The sequence below is a fragment of the Struthio camelus genome, chromosome W, assembly GCF_040807025.1.
Source record: "Struthio camelus isolate bStrCam1 chromosome W, bStrCam1.hap1, whole genome shotgun sequence".
NCBI lineage: Eukaryota > Metazoa > Chordata > Aves > Struthioniformes > Struthionidae > Struthio > Struthio camelus.
The window spans coordinates 23,038,258-23,057,870 of NC_090981.1; the positions used below are offsets into that span (position 1 = coordinate 23,038,258).

Here is a 19,613-nt window from a genome sequence, read left to right on the forward strand (position 1 = left end):
ATAGTGGAGAGATGGCTATTCTTCAGAATATATTAGCTGTTAATACGAAGCAACTGATGGCTCAGCTGAGTAACTCTGCAAGAAACATCACCGCCGTGAACTTCTATGTCACTTAGGCTCTTCAGGAAACCTAAACTGATTCTGGTTTAATGTTATTTCTATTTCTGAATAGAAACAAAATTTGGGGAGCAGATGAAAAGATAGCAGGGTTAGCAGAACCCCTTTGTGAAGCCAGCTGGAAAGAGTGAGGAAAACAAACAGTATATTGTCAAACTCGTGGTTATCGCAAACAGGAAGCACACAATACTCCAGAAGACAGAAGTGAAGAAATATAGAAGAGCAGATCATCTTATTCAGCTTGCCCAATCACTTACAAGTATAATTCCTGAACTAGGAGTCAGTTTCCAGTAACACTACCATGTGGAGACACATGAGTAGCAGAGAGAAACAGAGTCCATCCTCCAAGGACTTGTATTCCTTTCTTCCTGCTGAGGGGTTTAAAGAAGGGCAGTGATTGACTCAGAATTTTTGGTCTGGCACCAAATGGTTGCCTTAAAAACAACAATGGAGCAGCTGGAAATCTTAGCCTCATTCTTCAGTGAGCACAAAAAGAACCTGGAAACTAAAGGGTAGGATTCTTCTTCTCACTCATGCTTTTTCCAAGAATAAGAGCACACAGAAGAGGAGGCCCAGGACAAAATATTTTCAGAGAATCTTCCGGCAAAGAGCTAGCACCTTCAGCCTCATGGTTTGTAGGTAACAATAGCCATGACAATTGCAAGAACCAGCAAACAAGTTGTATTACATGTTAGCTTAGCACATGTAGGCCAGAAAGGGAGAGGAGGAGGTTCCAGCAGCTAACACACCAGGCATGTTCAGTTCTTCAGACAACGAAGAAGAAACATACAACAAAAATAAACTTAGCGCCCACACCAAAACTTAAGTTCTGATGACCAGGTAGCACACACTGCATTAAAAATTGTCTGGAACAGTATTAGACCCTGGTATTGAGATTCCTCAACCAGCACCTCCTGCCCCCAGGAGAAGGTACCACTGGAGACAATGGTACCTTAAACTCAGATCCTTAACGTTAAGTGAAGAGAGAGCGCCCAGACAGGCCTGGCATGACGGGAACCAGCTGGAGACCGCTGCTGATCCCAAAGAAGCAGATGTATCAGGCTCTACTTTTAGCAGACCTTGCGAGATAAAAGGTATTAAAAACTCTGAGTTCTTTTAGGTTGGTTTTTTGGGGTGTTTTTTAACTGGGTTGGATGAGATAGGAGCCTTAACAAAGGCAAAGGAAGGAGAGAAACGGCACGTGAGACACCTTAGGATTACCAGATCCCAGTGCAGAATGAGAGTAGAAATAAGTTCTCTGCCAAACCCTTCAGACTCACTGTTCTAAGCTAAACGAAAGCGTGCAGGGACAAGGACCAATAAGCAGGGCTGAAAGAGAGTACCCAGGCCTTTCGCTTTTAGTGCGGGACTTGCATGACTGGAGAATTGTAATGTTTACGATAATAGAGATCCTTACCATTAAAAATTTTTTGCTTTGGATCTGCTTTTGGGAGTGAAAATATTTCACAAAAATCTGAAAATAAAAACTAAAGAAGTTTCTGGTTACACATAACATAAAATGGGAAAGCTATAGTCTACAGATTATAAGGACAGAACGTGTCATAGCTGACCGGACCAAGCAACTTAGTGTCCAGTCCATTCCTGGGCCTTTGAGAGAGCAAAATGACAGCGACAGTAACGACACAAAATTACAGTCGATTTTAATCTGACTCCTCGGCTTCACTGAGGCTCTATTTTTCTAATGCATTTTTTCTTCAATATTTAAAGCAATTTGAAAAGATTTTTCCTCCAAAATCTGCACTAGGTAAACAAATCACAGAGGTTGGAAGTGACACGGGGAGGTCACTGGTGCAACCCCCTGCTCAAAGTTACTTAGATTTATTAGATAAGGCTGCTCAAGGCCTGGCCTATTTAAGGATTCAGCTCCCAGTACGGAGATTCCACAACTACTTTGGGCCCCTCTACTGCTCTTTGATTGCCTCTACAAAATAGTATTAGAAAAGGTCCTTTCTTTCCTTAAATTCTCAGTCTCAGTTCCTGACTTTTCCAGTAATATGGTTTCACTAAATCTGCAATCAGACAATCAGAGCCGGTTTCCAAGAAAAATATACAGTAGACAGGCCTTTAATAACCTTCAGAGTTATCTTTCTGCATAAAAAAACCCACAATTGATTATCTCATTATTTTAAAAAGCTAGCAACAACGTTAACACACCTTAGTACATCGTTACAAACACCTAACACACCAAGAGAAAAAGCCAGTTATGCCTTCAAACAAACCCAATATGGCAAGTAGTTACTTTAACAAAAGGATATTGAGAAATATTTATCCAATGCCATAGTGAAAACAGTGAGATCTAGAACACAGCTCACTTTTGACTAGAGTACTATTTTAAAAATATTTTTCTAAACGTCTGACCAAATCAGTATTTAACCAGATCAGACTCTAGTTTTCTCTCGAATGCAAGGTTCTTAGGTCAGTTTATGTATCTACTTCACATATGATATATGAAGTCACCGTAGTTTAAGCAGATTCACGCTTATAAAGCCTTCCTTTTTTAAAATTAGATATTTACAGGATAGCTGCTCTATGTTTTATAGAAACCCAACTAAATTACAAAATAGGAACTTGGATCAAAAAGAAAAGCATTACATAAGTCATTCTGGACCTCAGGATAATTTATCATTATCTGAATTTAAAACATGAAGAGTTATTTGCTTTTCTAAAGGGTTCTCACACTATTAAAATAGCAGTAACATGACTTTTTTTTTTTCCAGTCTAGAGCAAAACACTTAGAAATCCACATGCATAATAATGCTTATATTCACAAAGCAAAACAAGCAGCTCTCCAAAGATGCGAAATACTTCTGATCTTTCCAAACCATGGTTAAAGTAATTTTGTATTTTATATTTGAAACTGGTTTCAAATGAAGTACTACATTAGCGCCATTGTTTTTAAAAGGTCCCATTCAACTGCCTCTGTGTTTACATAACATTGCTTTATATTTTGATGTCATGGCTTGCAAACAGAAGTTTTTCTCTCTTTCTACATATGCAAAAATCACACATGGCAAACTGCATGTAGAGGCCTAATACTAAATCTAGTGTCTTGCCTGAAGACTTGGTAGGACTATGAGTACTGAAGGCAGTAAGGGATTTGGAAAACCCCACACATTCCATCGAGAACACTACTACCTGATGCGGGCTAGGCATTGGGAAGTGCCTACCTGCCAAAGAAAGAAAACATACTGTATTTGTAAAAAGGGAATATTCCTGTTAGGACAGAACTGGAAAGCTTTAAAATAAACATAAAAACTATAGCAGTACTGAAAACGTGCTAGTTAAGATTAAGTTAGCCCCCCACATTACAGCAGTTGTACTACTTTGAAACTTTATTCCAATATCGTTCACTTGTTTTAGATTCTTTTCTATAGAATACCTAACGTCAATGATTTTAAATCCTTTTTTTTCCTTCGGAGATCTGAAAGTATACTGGATTCTTACTGAACACAAACTGTTCCAAGCAGTTTTTCTTATGCTTTCAGCAGTCAAATTATTTTCTAAAAAAGCTAAGAGTTTAATATAAATAAAAGAACTAACCAGTTTTTGTCTTTAATTGCACCTGTCCTCTGCTGCGAGTATGAGCTCCTCCTCCAAAGACAGCAGACCACATTTTGTCGTTAAGTGGATGAGCCATAATTCTATACAACTCATTGCTGGAATGTGTTGCTAGGCCATGGATGAACAGACTAAGATAGATTGCAGTTAGAATTTCACATAGTAAAACTGTGAGACCCGGCTGGGCTTCTTCACCAGCAGAATTCAAGAGACGTATTAGAGCTGTTATACCTAACATGGGGGAAAGGGGAAGAAAGAAAAACAAACACTCCCTTGATTATATGATCTCATTGGTATTTTGAGCGACAACCTATATCAGTTACTACACTCCTGCATAGAAAAAAAATTGTCGTTTCAGAGGAAACTGGAAACTCCACAAGAAAGCGAAATTTTGCTTATATTTAGCAGTTTATTATAGCTTTTTGTCTTCATATATTAGACTAACAGCTAATGAGATGCTTCAGAAATTTTCAAGAACAAATGAAAAAAATCACAGAAGAGCACTCAAATTTTGGGATATATCTTGAAACAAGACTGCCAGTTTAACTTGTGCTGAGACACTGTGATACAACAAGTAAGTCTACTAATATTAATCTTCCTTCCCATGTGTCTCAGACCTACTCTTTGCTGGCTCCTTAATTCTTTTAGGAAAGGCTTAGCTCTTTATTCTCTAAGTTTAATACAGTGCTCCATGATTTATTTAATACATTGCATACAATTCTTGCACTTTATATAAAAATATTAATTTCCCTATGGTCTTACTATGGTATGGTCTGGACTCTTACAGCAGATGCAGACAGCTACATTTTCCTTAAGAGGAAAAAAACAAAGCAACTATGAATACCTGGCCACTGAGCAGGTGATGTATTGGGAGTCACTGTTTCATCTAAGCTTGTCGTTCTTACAGAATGACGATGAGTTAGAAGCAATGTCTGATACACTGTTCCAGTGAACTGATTTGCTTGTAATGAGCTGTGAAATAAAGAACTGTGATGACATATTTATTTAAAAAAAAAAAAAGTATAATTGCTCAAGTGATAGCCCTTGGTAGATGCAGGCAAACTTAAGTACTGACTTTTGGTGCACTACAAATTATGGCATTACTATAGCGAAACAGAATCTTGACCTTTCTCTAACGTTTGCTTTTAATAAATCTTTACCTGTAGCTGTGGCCATCACAAAGACATTGGTAGATGCAAGCAGAGAGTGATGCTGCTAAGGTATGCATTACATATATCTGGAAGACAAAGTTTAATAGAAAAGATTACACTTCAAACTGAACAGCCATTAGTATCAAAGTACTTGAATATATAATACAAATTTGTAACTGCAGAACAAACACTGAATACAGAAGAGATAACAAGCGCTTATGGAAAAAGTCACTGACGCAGTATTCTTCTCATCAGAACTCTTCTCACTTAATTCCACTTACTTTGCACTGAAAGAGACAGGGGAAGCACTCACCCATCCCTCCAACCCATAATCACAGCTCAGCTCTACCTGTGGCATTCTTTAGTCCAGAGACAGCAACATCTTAAACCACTACACTCACAACAGTCATTAAGTGATTGGACTCCTAGAGAGTATTGACATGCCGGCTCAGAATACAAAGGCTTTACTTCAGAATGAAGCCTGTAAAGCAGCCTGGTTTTGAACAACTCTTGCTGCACCTCAACAACAGACACACACACACGATTTACTTAGTATACACTGAACACCACTATTTTTGTCATAGCTGATGTGTTTTACGTATCACAAAATATACTTACGTGAAGAGCTAGAGAGCCTGTTGATCACAAGTTTCAGTTAAAAATTAAGTTTAATATAAATATATACATTTGTTTGTTCCCTCTGAAATGAAGCACCAGACTAGTAACTGAGCAGCAATCGATCTTTTGGGACTCTCTAGAAATCCCCAGTAAAAGTTAACTGGATCTGGGACCTAACACATTCAAAACTTCAGAACATACTCAACCTAAAGCTTTAAGTTTAGTTTTCAGTCCCAGATTAACTACAGGAGAAACCTTATGCAAACTTAAAAAAAAAGACTTCATTGTATGAGCGCATACATTGTTTCACAGAAACAATGCAGACCTCTCTGCACTCTGCAGACCATCAGTTTTTGTATTTCAAATCTATCAATTTTACTTAGGTCTAAGAGAAAAAATACAGAACTTATTGTTAATATAACAAAAATAGTGTTCGTATTGCCATAAAAGGCAAAAGTGACACTGACAGCGTAGCACAATATGTTTTCCATAACAGGTGTCATCCCGGAAAAATATCCGATCACGAGTGTGGCCAGTCTACTTCAGCTTGTAGGATCGACGCTCAGCACCTCAAGAACGGGTAATAATTTTTCACTGGTCACTGTTTTAGCCCATATTACAAAGAAATATTTGTTACAAAGTTTTATTACTTGTCACAGACAGGCACACGAGGAAGTTTTCATGCCGTCAAAAAACATTCATCACTAAGCAAACTGGATAATAACCACACACACAAAAAAGCAAATGACTACAACAAGAAAACACACCTTGTTGTTCTGAGCGTCTGGATGAGGTGGCGAGTCAAGGTTTATTACGGCATGTAATATATCATGAGTTAAGTTACCAAGATGTAGCAGTGGATTAGCCACCACTGTTTTGGCACTAGCTGTGCAAGCAAATAGGAGAGGTATGGAGCTTTGCTCTGGTGAAGGGCTGGGAGGAGTCTGTACTGACTGTTCCTATAAACAAACAGAAGAAAAATGTGATAGTACAGCTTCTTAAAAAGAAACTTTAAAAGTGGGGGAGGGGTTTCTAGAAAAATCATAAAGTATCAGATTATTATAAAACAGGTATACACTATAATAGAATTATTCATTTCCAAATAACACAAAACATTCAACAATCTTGAATTGTTGAAACCTGAAGCAAACACAAATTACCCCCCACCCCCCACATACCTGCTGAGATTCCTGCAACAGCAGAATTAGTTCCATTCTGACAGATGCCAAGCCTCCACCATGAGAGCCATGAAGTATGCAGTAACTAAGAAACATTCTTAGGAGTGACTGGTATTTCAGGAGCCACTGACGTCTTCTCTGAAAGTTTTCTTTCTGTAGCATGTTTTTTTGCTGGTCAGGTAAGTCTTCAGCATTTTCATTTAATGCAACTTCCTCTGGCATCACAGCAATACCTGACTGTATCTCTTCCACTTCAGCACTGTATTCACAGGTTTTCTGAAGAGCTACCACTTCTCTTTCAAGCCACTGATAAAGCTGATACCTTAGCTTCCCACCATCTACCTCATAACCAGTGGATAGTGTACGAAGCTCTACAGTAAGAATTTTCAGGCATGCTCTGAATTTCAGCTGCGCTGAAATTATATCTTCTGATGCACTTAAAACATCTTTCTCATCAACTGCACTAAAAGATCCTGTGTAGCTAGAACTTATTTCATCTAATTTTTCACTTTCCTTCAAAGGCTTTAACTCTTTCATTACCAGGGAAGAATCTTCACTCTCATCATCTTTATCACTGTCCCACTGTAGTTCCAAAGGCTCATCTTGGAATACCAGACTTGGTTGGCTCCAGTCAAACGAAAGAGCTGAACTTGAATGCTTTCCTGATGAACAATCTGAAGAGGACCCCAGACCGTTCAACACTGGTTGTGACCAGTCAACAGCTGAAGATCGGTCTTTCATTTCCAACCCTTTAACTGGAGAAGATGGTGAAGAGTCTTTACTAGTATCCATTAAACTAGGGGATCTACAGAATGGCTTTGAACTCTTAACTACTTTCGGCATCTTTGATAATACCTCTAAAGCCAACATAGGACAACCAGCTTTTAAGTGAGCATATGCAGTAGTGAAAAACAGTCGTCTTTCCCCCAGGTTGATTTTATCAGCTAATCCATTTTCTACTGTTAGACAAACGTGCGTGGAAGATGCATCAGAAGAGCCAAAATGACGTCTCAACAAGAGAGGATGTGTTCTTAAGTAGTTATAGAAGTTAAACACTGCAGGGTTACAATTGGATGAGCCTTCTCCTTCCCCTGAAAAGATATTGCATCATGAGGAAAATCTACAATTCTGTATGAAATAATCCATCTACAAAGTTTTATCTTCATCAGAACGCTATTAAATCTTAACATCCATTTTACTGTCAACTTAACTGCTGTCCCCTTTAAATACTCTTAGAAGGAAAAGAAAAAAGAGTAAAAAAAAAAAAAAGACATAAGACCTAAACACCACTAAAGGAAAGAACAAATTTCAGGAGCTTGAACGGGAGCATGCAAGACCCATAATTTGGGAAAAACTATCGCTTCATTTCCTTGCAGTCAGACTAGTTCTGCTGCAGTCAAAGGAGACTGTGCTCTTATTCAGAGTTTAGATTTCTAAAGTCTTCATCGCCAAGTCACTGTATGATAAGATATTACATCATACTAAAATCTTCTGCCTCAGAAAATGATATTTTCTAAGTTTTAGATGAGTCTTTCTTAATTCATCTCTTAACAAATGCCACTCAGTACAACTGGGAAATCCGTAACATACATACAAGTTAATATCTGAATTATGTACAGCAAAGGAAGCGTGCAGCAATGTAGCACCTATGGATTTTGCTTTCATGCCCAAAACAAGTCTAGAAAACTAGGTACCATCTTATTCTGATATTTTACACATGGATGGTCAGAGAAGTCATTGGAAAGCTTCAGCACAGGATGATTCACAGAGCTTTCTAAGAGTCTGGGCTAGCTGAGATACACCCTTTTGTTTGTTGTCTGCAGTTATGACACAACTAACTACATATAATACAAAGACATGCATGAAATAAGAGCAACTATTAAGAAAGAAAACAAAGCAAAACCCCACAAACAAGTTATTGGGCTGATTAAAGAAAAATTAGTAGCACTTAACATTTTTTTTTTTTTTTTTTTTTTTTTTTTTTTTTACACAGGAGGAAGTGACCAAGGTGAAAATAACTGAACAGCATCACACTAAACCTCAAAATAATCTTTTCTATGGCAGTGTATGATTCTGGTCAACTCTTCCTGATGACTAAAAACTACAAAATAGTATGTTTCCTAGGCTCTGCTGCATAACTACGCAGTCAAAAACTTTTCTTAGATTGTTACAGAGTCTGATTAAGTTAATTAGTCTCTTAAGTTCCTGCAGGAGAAATAGCTGAAGAGCTACACCCCTGCAGGGTCATTCTCATTATACTGATATTCACATATTTAAAGGATAAATGAAGTACCCATTCATGCTACACAGGATAATCACACACACACACACACAAATCATTTAATACAAAGACCACATACATTGCTACAATAAGCTGTTCACTAGCAACAGTGAACAACTGTGCAGTACAGAGTCATACTCAGACTATACTTTACAATAACATTACCTAAATGCATTCAGTTACAAATTAACCCAACAGCCAAAGTATTTATATTCTTACCACCTTCATCTCCAACAGAATGTTTAATTAAAGTGTCAAGAGCTTTGCTATAATCTTCCAAAATCCAGTAAGCCATACTTCGTAGAAAAGGATCACAGTGCATATTTCCTGAGCTATCTTTTCCAGGAGACACACTTCCCAAAATTCTCTTCTGTAGTACAGATTTGTAAGTACTAGACACTTCAAACTCTGACTCATAAAGTCTTGATATTACAAGAGCCAATTGAATATCATTCAGTTTTTCAAGGCAGACCTAAATGAAAATAAATATATTAACAAAACCCAATATTACAAGTCCATAAAAATCAGCAGGAATTACGCATGACAGCAATCACCAACTGTTATGTGCAAGATCTGAGTTACAATTTTTCCTCTTAAGTCTGACATGACACTGGATCTTTGAAACCAAAGGGTTCAGTAAATCATTGTCAATGTGCACGGGCCACTTCCTGAAACTATGCTCTGATCAAGAAGCTTTCAAAACAATTTCTTCATTATCACACAGCAGAATTCCCTCCCAATTGTTATAGCCTTTTAAGGAGACCCAGGAAATACTTTTCCTGTGAACGGATTTTGGGAGGCAACACACAGCACTGTCAAAGAACCTTCGTTTTCAGATCTGGACCTCCTAATGCAAATTACGCTGCTTTCAGATGTGACAGGTCACAGTTTGATAGCCCGCTTGATTTTATTATGGAGAAGTGAATCACAGAACTTTTTGGTAACACTAAAGTGAGAGCTAAAACAGAAACAATAAGCAAACATCAAGGATTTGTATTTGCCATTAACATAAGGGAGGGGAGGGAGAGGAAGAGACAGCACAAACAAACTGGAAACTTCGAAAGTCATACTAGTTCAAACTGAAAGGTTTCTCACACAGTTCAGTCACTTTCAATACATTTTGAAAATTCAGAGTGCTAAATACAACAGTCTTAAACCTTAAAAAAAAGCCCAATTATTTTATTACCTCCACTGCATCTTTTAAGTGTCCCGCCAACAAGAAAAATGCTGCAGAATGTTCGAAACGCTGCTTGCCAAGCAAAGAAAAAGCGTTCTTTAATGCTGCTTTACGCCATCTGTCCTCAGTAAAATTGTTCCCAAAAAACTGTGTCATTTTAGTATCTTTTTGGGACCTGCAAATTGAACATAGTGGATAGAAATATTACATATTTTCTTAAATTTATTTTGGCTTTTGATTTCCTCACATGTCAGCAGAGTTTTACACAAGTCTTTTCGTTAGGAAAAGCAGAGGCTAGCACAACTCTGGGAACAAGAGAGACTTCATGTTTTGAAATGAACAAAAACTTTACTAAATAAGAAATCTAATGTTTCTGCATTAGTAACAAATAACCAGCTAGTCTGATGCAAATATAGAAAAGGCCATTTTTCCCAGTTGAGTTCTTAAAAGCAAAAAACATTTTTAAAAGGTTTTTGAAGTTAAGCCTTGTTATGAAAGGCTAGACTGCAAGCCAGTCTTAATTCAGCCTTCTGAATTTACGGTAAAATTTAGGTAGTGTGCTACTTTTAGAAGAGATATCTATTGCATTCCACACTTAACACAGGCACTCCTCTAGAAGTAATTCAGAATTAAGTAACAGGTGAAAGTTATAGAAAATTTGAGACTAAACTTTAGGCATCCACCTTTAGAAACAGCAACTAAATTACCACAGTAGATACAGGAAGCTTAATAGCTACTCATTTAATTTAGCATGTGATTTAGAAATTGCCTCTCCACTTTCAATGGCAGTATTTGTATTTCTCTTGAATTATCACATTCAACTTTTTTCCAGATTAGACTAGATACTATGAAACTCCATTTAAGAGCCTGGGTGTCTCCTACCTGTATAATCCCCAAATCACAGCCTTCTTTTTCATTGCAAGGTAAAAAATTGCTGCATCAAGTGGATCATTGTTTCGCTGAAAGGCTGCTTTAGCCACCTGTGAAGACAATTCAACAACAAGAATCCCATCAAAATTTAAAAGACTCTTTAAATAGGATACAAGAAGCACCAGGAATCCTATGTCCCATAGTGCTTAGAAATTATTTGATATATGATCCCTCCTCTCACTACAGGTCTGAGATGAGAATGTGTGTGGAAGATTCTGCTGCTTCAACCCCTTGTTTTCGTTTGATACCATTTAATTAATGCTTTTCCCGTTCTAGGAGGGTTTTTTTTTTTTTTAAAGCAGATCAAATGGGAATGCCTGCACTTGAAATCAGATCCACCATCATACTAAAATTACCTTATTAGCTGGTCTGGTAATCAATAGATAGATACCTGAAGAACACTCTTGGATCAGTCAGAACAAGAGAAAAGTTGTTCTTTTGGTGGATTCCCTTCCAAGAGCGGATGGATAAAGGGGGTAAGGGGCAGTAAGAGTAGTCCAAGACCCACGTGGGTAACCTTAAATGCAGGCCTATGAAACTCAGAGTCTAAGTGTTAGGCAGGTAAAGTTTCATAAACCGATGATTAACTACTGATGACTAAAAGGAGCTGAGACACGCGTTTACTAGTTCATGTTCTGTACTCAAAGTCTCTTGTACATGTTATTTTCTAGTTCAGCAGACCTGGCTTTTCCAAGAGATTAAAACAAGCACAGCAATAAGGCTAACCTCAACAGCATCTCTGACAGTTAAGACGTATTTCCAAACAAAGAACAACACAAGCTTTAGTTATCACGGAAACGTATTGACTTGCAAGACATACGGTAGCACTACTTTTCACAGTTTTCTAATGAGAATTTATCTATAATTTCTTTCCTAACCTAGGAGAGGCCCTTGCTATTAAAAAAAACAAAAACCCCACTCTGTTTGCTCAAAACTGTATATTCAGCCTCCACCATAAGGCTCATACACTACACCCCTCAAAACAAAAGATCTAAAAACTCAAAGTATACTTCCTGCTGGAATCTGAAACTTAAGCTACTGTTAAAAAAAAAATCTATTAAATACAAAAGTTCATATCTGTAAAGTAAACTAGATTCCCATGAGTTATAGCAAGAAGTATTCAGAAGCACTTAATATACCTCATAATTCATCACTATATTCATAGATAGTAAACACTAGAGCTATTTGAAAACAGTTTGGTTAATTTTCTTTCAGGATGCTATATTTACCTTTTCCATGCATTTCCGCAGGCTACGGCTATTTCGGACCCACCATCCTACGCCCATAGCTCTGAGTTCTGACCATGTTGGATCACCTTTCTGCATTGCAGGGAGCATGCTCAGTAGTTCTTCTTCTGCTACTGAATGAAACGCCCAGGCAAAATGACTAGTAGACAAGCCTAAATAATTAGCCATTAGAGTGAGCGAGAGAGAGAGCAAGACAGAGAGAGAAGGGGGGGGAGAAAGAGATAAAGAAAAAAAAAGAGAGCGTGATTCACTAATAAAATAATCCACAATATAAATTTAAGGGACATGGAAGGGGAAAAATGGAAAACAGTCAAATTGTTCATTTTGGATTTTTAAGTATGCCATTGATAAGACTGCAGAGACTTGGGAATACACGCAAGCATTACAATACTAAACAAATCCATTAGAGGAAAACATTTTTCCACTTGCAAACTGTTCATTATATATTTTGCAAGGAACAGAGTGACTCAAAATCTACTTATAATGAGGGGCCTTAAGATTAGCTATGATACCAAGTGCAACCAGCTAATTAAACTTTTTAAAGTTGTGAAAATTACTTTCACTATCTTGATTTCGAATGGCTTAGAAAATTTGAAATTTGGAATTATTCTGGTAGAAAACAGGTTTGAGAACAGGCGCACAAAAGGAAACCAGAAGAGAATTACTATTACTAATCAGCAACAGCTGATTAGCAAGTTTCAATCTCACCTGAGGGGTGATAAGCCATGAGACTGGAAATGCAGTCAACTGTCATGATGACTAATTAAAGGGTTAAGAAGTAATCACAGCCAGGCCCTTAGATTTGATCAGCAGATGTACCAATTAGCAAAAGTATCTCATTCTGCCATTTGTAGTATCAGGTTTAAAAAAAAAAAATTCAAAACTATAAGAAGAACACTTTATTTGAAATAGTTCAATGGATAATGATAGTAGGAATATAAGGACTGAATAAGCCATTAGAATCTTTTTCAAATAAGTATTCAAAAAACTCATTAGGCAAATACTCTATATTTTCTACTGCATTATTCCCACAGAAGGCTACTGGAACAACATGGTACCAGAAGTCCAAAAACAGCTCTGGGAAATAGAAGAGATCTGAAACCACAAAATTATTGATACGTTGAGGAGAAATAAAAAAAAAAAAAAAAACCACACCACACACATTCTAAGTTTCAAGACCTCTACCTAAAATAAAGTATGCATTTTCTGCTCTGGCATACATTTATATTGAACAACAACATATTGGGTTTTGCGGTGGGGGGAGGGTTTGGTTTGCTTTAAACAAAAGGACAACATAATTGTCTCGTTAACTTCGCAGAGGCATGTCAACAGCACAGCAGATCACATGCATAGCCACCTCACTGAATAGGATTCACATGACCTAAGAAAACGCTTCAGTTACCTTGGCGAAGCAGCTGAGCTCGATGTACAGGCGGGAGCGATGTTGTTAGAAACGTGTGAAGCCGCACAGCTAATAAAAATTTTAAACCACACTCATCGAGAGTTTCTCCACCTGTAATTAAACATTTTCATGTGCTTTTCAAGAGAAACCATTAAAAACAGCTTTTAAGTTGCTTAAGAGAAGAAACATCCTACAATTCTGACTGCTGACGCTTTAAATCCATAAACATAAGTTTAATCCAAAAATCTTCCCCTCAATACAAGAGGAAAATTTCAAACCAGACATTGTGAAGTTAGTTGTTTTTAAACACACAAAAAAAGAGAAAAGTGGTTTTTCATTTGATAAAAAATAACTTATTTATCTTAATTTCTCTACATAGTAGAGCTAACAGTGGCTCTTAAGAGTTCATTCTTAAAAATTGATTGAGAAACACAATTATGGTCTGTGGACTGACTAAAGGAACACCAAACTCGCATTAGCAGTTACCAATACAGAATTTGAAGTCTGAAGTCACGAAACTTTAGTGAAACATCTGTTGTGACAACAAATAATACAAGCAATACTATGAAACAAAACCATCACATGCTTCAATAAGCCACAAAAACCTCAAAGGTAACAGAAAAAAACTTAAAAATAATGTTTGTAAAACACAGTATTACATCTAATTTGAGAGGGACACCTTACCCTGGTTTCTGTCTCTACTTTCTCCAATGTCAGTACTGGTAGTAGCAATTGTATCTGCCAAGGCCATCAGTGACATTTGCTCCATCCTAGTGAGACCTGGTAAGCTCGAATGAAGCAAGTGACAAGAAAGAACTTGAGCATGCTCTGGCCCAAAGTAGGTTGGGCTATACTGAGAAAGATCAATGACCTTAGGTTTTGTGTCATCTTCATCTGCATCAAGCATTACAAGTTCCTCTGTACTTACAGCAGAATTTTGAAAAAGATCTTCATAATTGTCATTGGGTGTATCTTTATTATTTTGATTATTAGACTTTTCTGAATGAGAGGGATCATCATCGGCAGCAAGCAGAGCATATAAAGGCAACGGCGGAACTGAGTCTATTTCGATATAGTCTGTGTTCTCAGTTTTGCTGAATGTCTTAGGATCTCTTGCAGTGCTTCCACTAGCACTGATTGTAAGAGATCTGAGTTTCCTATCATGACTAGGTTCAGATTCATTTATAGCAACAACTTCTCCAGCAATGCACTTCACTAGATGAGACAGAATGGCTTTTGCTCTACGTACTTTACCAAGATCCATAAGCTCCAACAACTGGTGCGGGTGGTACTGAGGTAAAGTGGGAGATAATGCATGAGCGGCTTCAAAAAGACCAGAGTCTTCCATTTCTGTAGACAGATCAAAGGCAGTTCTTTTCCCACTAAGTTTCTGTGCAAGGCTGGTCATAGACCTGGTCAAGGTTCGTTTTGGTGGATGCAGACCTGAGGCAGCTGACTGGCTTTGTTTCATTAAGCTTGTTATACATGACGTACTTCCGCTGTAAGAACCCATACTAACCAGCTCCTGCTTGCAAGGAGGTTGCCACTGAGAATAGACATGCATTTCGCAATCCATTCCAACTACAAGAATGCCATCACGCACCCAAGACAAAGAGACCGGAAAAGGAGGTGACCCTTCTACAGAAGAAACCAAGTCAACACAACGCAGTAGAACAAACCTAGAAAGGGTTGTAGCCTTCATGCTGCCACTGTGAGAGATCACTACAGCCTCCTTACCATTTTGTTCTTGCGTCTTCCCAGAGAGTTGGCCAAACATATATAATTTTGATCCAATTCCCACTGTCAGAATATGTGAACCATCTTCCCTAGACATCCAATCTAAGTGAACCAAGTGCTTAGTGCTGGGTATAATATTCCCACTATGAGACAGACAAACTTCCTGTCGGTTATATGCCACTAAATTACTATCAACACTCATAGCAGGGTCTAACATAGTGCCTATTTCATTTAAATGCAGAGTCTGCTCTAGAATCCAAGAAGAGCCCCCTGTAGATTCACATTCAAAAATACTAACATCCATTATAAAGTCTTGAGAAAAGTGACTATTTTTAGACGTTGTCTGCTTGTATGCTACAGCTAATCTGTTTGTGTGTGCACAACTAACTTCAACTGGCCTTCCTGAAACATTAATGGCACTGCTGCTAAGAAGTCCATCCTCAATCAGTAATGGCCATTCTTCCCATATATACGTAACATCACTATGTACATTATATTCTGGCACTGAAGAAGCTGACGATTCGGTAGTCACTCTGCATCTCCAGAAACGAACTTTTCCATCAGAGCACGAAGTAGCCAGTAGATAAGGGGCATGACAAACAGGGTATATGGAAGAGGAACTCAGATGTCCTAAAATAAAATAAAATACACTTTTACCAGGACAATGTATTAGAACGCAAGCCAAGAGTAAAGACCTTTATATTCAGTTACCATTTCACTATTCTGAAAGAAAAAGCATTCGGATGTCCTCATACAGAGGGTTGTTTGCTGGTTTTCACAAAGGAAACACAAGGAGACAGAAATACGATGAATTTGTTTTGCCCTCAGTCCCCACTTCATTCTCTAGAAAGGAATTAAATTACATGTTTTAAACCTGCATACTAATTTTGTTAGGTGCCAGTTTTTACACTGTAAGAGAGAGGACTGAAGAGGGGGGGGGGGGGGGAAAAATCAATCCTCACTTATATTCTCCATGGCATGATTTTAATGGACGTTTATTGTTTCTCCTGTCAGACAAATACTTCTCTCAGAAGTCTAAAAGGTTTCTAACATATTTTTGAAAGACTGCTGATGAAAGCCTCAAAGTTTAAGAGCCAATCCCACAAAGAAAATTTCATGATGGTTTGCAAAAACAACCTGGATTTCTACAAGTATTATACCTTACATAAAAGCTTTACTTTAGCCATTCATTTCAGGATCCAGATAGGAAGTCAGGGTATCATATTTTAGCAAACCATTTGGATCCAGTTACAAGTTTTTAATTCTAACTAAAAATACCAAACTACTCGTTTGTCACCATTTTAAAATCTACTGCTAAATCAGAAAGGCAACAATTCCTTATTTTATTCAAAAAAAAAAAAAAAATTTACAAACCTGCTGATGGTTTAACGCTTATAATCTCTACTCCTTCTGGCAAATTCAACTCTTGACTATATACCATTTTTGAAGAGAGAGTAAGCCAGCTGGTGCTCTGAAGATTTGCTTTACAAGCCTGATACTTCTGAGTAAAAAGTGATTGGACCTTCTCTGGATCTGGGGAAGAAGAATATAATCCTTCTTGTTGTGTCGCTGCTTCAGCTGTACTTGAATCTATCTTTTCATCTACAAAAAGATGCATCGTTATTAAAGAGAGTCAATTAGATTTCTAACATAAGAATTTTACTCACGTAAAAACACACTCCAGAAAAATATGGACAGAACTAGAGACTTAAAATTTTACTTTCATGATAATGAAAAATGTTCCCCAACTCACATTTGAAGAGAAATATTGGCACACCACCTATATTGAATACTTCTAAAATTCTAGAACTGCCTCAAGGTCTAGCTTTGAATAGTCTTCAGATTTAAAGCAATCAAATTGTAACCAGAAGCAGCAAAACTGCAGAAGGCAGACATCTATGTGGTATCCATGGAAATTAATGTTTCATGAGGCAAACAACCCTCATAGCTAGAGAAAATTAAAGGCAGAATTCAAAGTCTTAACTCAAGCTGGAAAAAGGTACTTCCAGAACAGTTTTGTTAATATTCACTGAAAATGTAAGATCTTCGACGTTACGGGATATGAAAGCTTCATCCCCTTTTTTATGAAAATCAGTACTTAAAGTAGGAATATTGTTTAAATAATAGACCGTGCATTATAACAGATTACTCTGGTACATAGTAAATACTAGAATATAGAATACTAGAACAAAACCTTCTAACTGAGAAGCAAAATGAATCTGAACTGGTTAGCCCTTATTAAAACCAGTTAGTTAGTTTGTTTTTTAAATGTTTACATCAAAACTAAAGGGCTTACCTAATGAGACGGGAATTGACTTCAAGTGTAAGTGCCACATGTGTAGTAACGAGTGGTTTTGAGTATATTCTATTACTATTAAGTAGAATTTTTCAGAGAATCCATTCTGCTGGCACCCTGATGAAATTCAGAACAGGAGGATCTTAAGGGTTATTGAACCAAACATGACATGACATTTCGCCGGCTAGCAAATAATCTTACTTAAGTTATTGTAAACTGATATTCAAATGCAATGGCCTGGCTATACCCGACTGTTATACAGCTTCTAGCAACAACCATGCTCCAAGTTCCACATATTTTTACTAGGCACTCTGCGGAAAAGTACCTTCCATTACTTTCAACTTGCCACCTACTAGCTTCATCTGATATCTTCTCCATCTTGTATTGTAAGATGCAGTGAATAATCATTCCCATGCATTTATCTGTGAATATCATTAATTCTGGACCCCCAGATAGATAACTAAGCATATCTGTATGTATTCAGTTGTCTGCCTCTTTTCCAAGCTGAGGAGTTGCAGACTTTCAGCTGTTCCTCTTACCAAGGCTTTAGAGTAGCTCTTGTATTTCTTTAGAGATTTTTTTGCACACTGTATTTGAGATGCCAAAAGAAAACAAACTTATGCTGTGGCCTAACACTTTACTTTTTAGTTCCCTATTTTGTTTTAAATTTCTAACATTCCATATGCATTTTTTGACCTCTAGTGAGAGTTGGGCTAATGTTTTCATAGATTTATCTCCATTACTCCCGATCTTTCTCGAGTAGTAATAACTAGCTCAGAATGCAATGTGTACATACACAGTTCAGGTCATTTTTCCTAATGTCTCCCTTTTTTTCTATGAAATAAGTTTCACGTACCATGTTGTTACCCTCAACATTAGGAGGCCGTTCTGCAACCTTGCTCCTTTTTATTGAGCCTTCCTTTTACTCCCTCAAATTAGTTGGTATCATAGACTGTCATTTTATCCTGACCCTTGTTTTCCAGATCATTTGAAAATTTTGAACAGAACAAAAGTGAGATGCCTATATAATTCAACCATTAACCCACTTCACCAAGGAGAACTGATCATCTCTTCCAGTGGAATTAGCAATTGCCCAAAGAGCTACAGAATATCTTCTAAAACTACAGCTATGTAATACCCACACAATATTTAGAACACTGTATTTTACAAGCGCACACGTGTGCAAAAAAACAAAGTAAGCTTTGTCTATGTCATATTCCATAGCTACAAGCTTTGCCTTTAAAATACCTCTTCCTCCCTTGCTGATAACAAAGTTATCAGCAATAGAATGCTTCATACAGTACAGGATGGGTACCTCACGACAAACTACTTGGTCTCAAATTTGGTCAAGTGGCGCTCCTCAAAAAACTCCTATGAGTTCCAGGAAACTAGAATTTCTCTTTGGTATATAAAGATCTTAGATAAACATATTGGACATTACAATGCAAAAAGTTACACAGGTTCTTTTTCATAAAATAAATGTTGAAGATCAGGTATTGTATTTTTCATTCTACAGACAAAAAGAGATTTCTTTACCAGAGTCTGGTAAGTTGTTCTTCGTTTCAGGCATTTCCTTCTCCTGGTTATTCAAAATGAAGTCTTCTTGAAAAACATGAAATAACTGTGTTTTCCTACCGTGCTAAAAAAGAAAGAAAAAGCCACACACACGCGCACACACACACAGACACACACGTGAATATCGTGGAGTAAGTTAATAATGTTGTTCTCTAAGATGGGAGCCTTTAAGTTGATTAAGTTGGCCACATCAATGAAAGATTTCTCAATAAAAAACACTATCATTCAAGTTTTCTTCATTTACGGATATTATGAAACTAGAAGCAGGCACATGCCAGAGTCAAGTCTTTAACTACTTCATCTTTAACTTGATTGAGAGCTACAA

General features: G+C 37.3%; 1 protein-coding gene across 5 annotated transcripts in view; it reads right to left on the reverse strand.

Moving 5' to 3' along the window:
- The window catches only part of LOC138064057 (dmX-like protein 1), a 76,545-nt gene that overhangs the window by 25,232 nt on the left and 31,700 nt on the right, over positions 1–19,613 (reverse strand). For 3 of the 5 annotated variants that reach the window (XM_068924838.1, XM_068924837.1, XM_068924840.1), the window contains 15 exons: positions 19,250–19,352; positions 17,714–17,830; positions 16,792–17,019; positions 14,365–16,047; positions 13,681–13,791; positions 12,261–12,430; positions 10,984–11,081; positions 10,111–10,276; positions 9,144–9,396; positions 6,644–7,734; positions 6,233–6,424; positions 4,857–4,933; positions 4,541–4,668; positions 3,679–3,927; positions 3,192–3,305 (listed from right to left, as the gene is read on the reverse strand). In XM_068924838.1, coding sequence (XP_068780939.1) covers positions 3,192–3,305; positions 3,679–3,927; positions 4,541–4,668; positions 4,857–4,933; positions 6,233–6,424; positions 6,644–7,734; positions 9,144–9,396; positions 10,111–10,276; positions 10,984–11,081; positions 12,261–12,430; positions 13,681–13,791; positions 14,365–16,047; positions 16,792–17,019; positions 17,714–17,830; positions 19,250–19,352 — 4,780 coding nt within the window. The remainder of the gene's footprint in view (positions 1–3,191; positions 3,306–3,678; positions 3,928–4,540; positions 4,669–4,856; positions 4,934–6,232; positions 6,425–6,643; positions 7,735–9,143; positions 9,397–10,110; positions 10,277–10,983; positions 11,082–12,260; positions 12,431–13,680; positions 13,792–14,364; positions 16,048–16,791; positions 17,020–17,713; positions 17,831–19,249; positions 19,353–19,613) is intronic. The other 2 variants (XM_068924841.1, XM_068924839.1) reach the window with 1 other exon arrangement.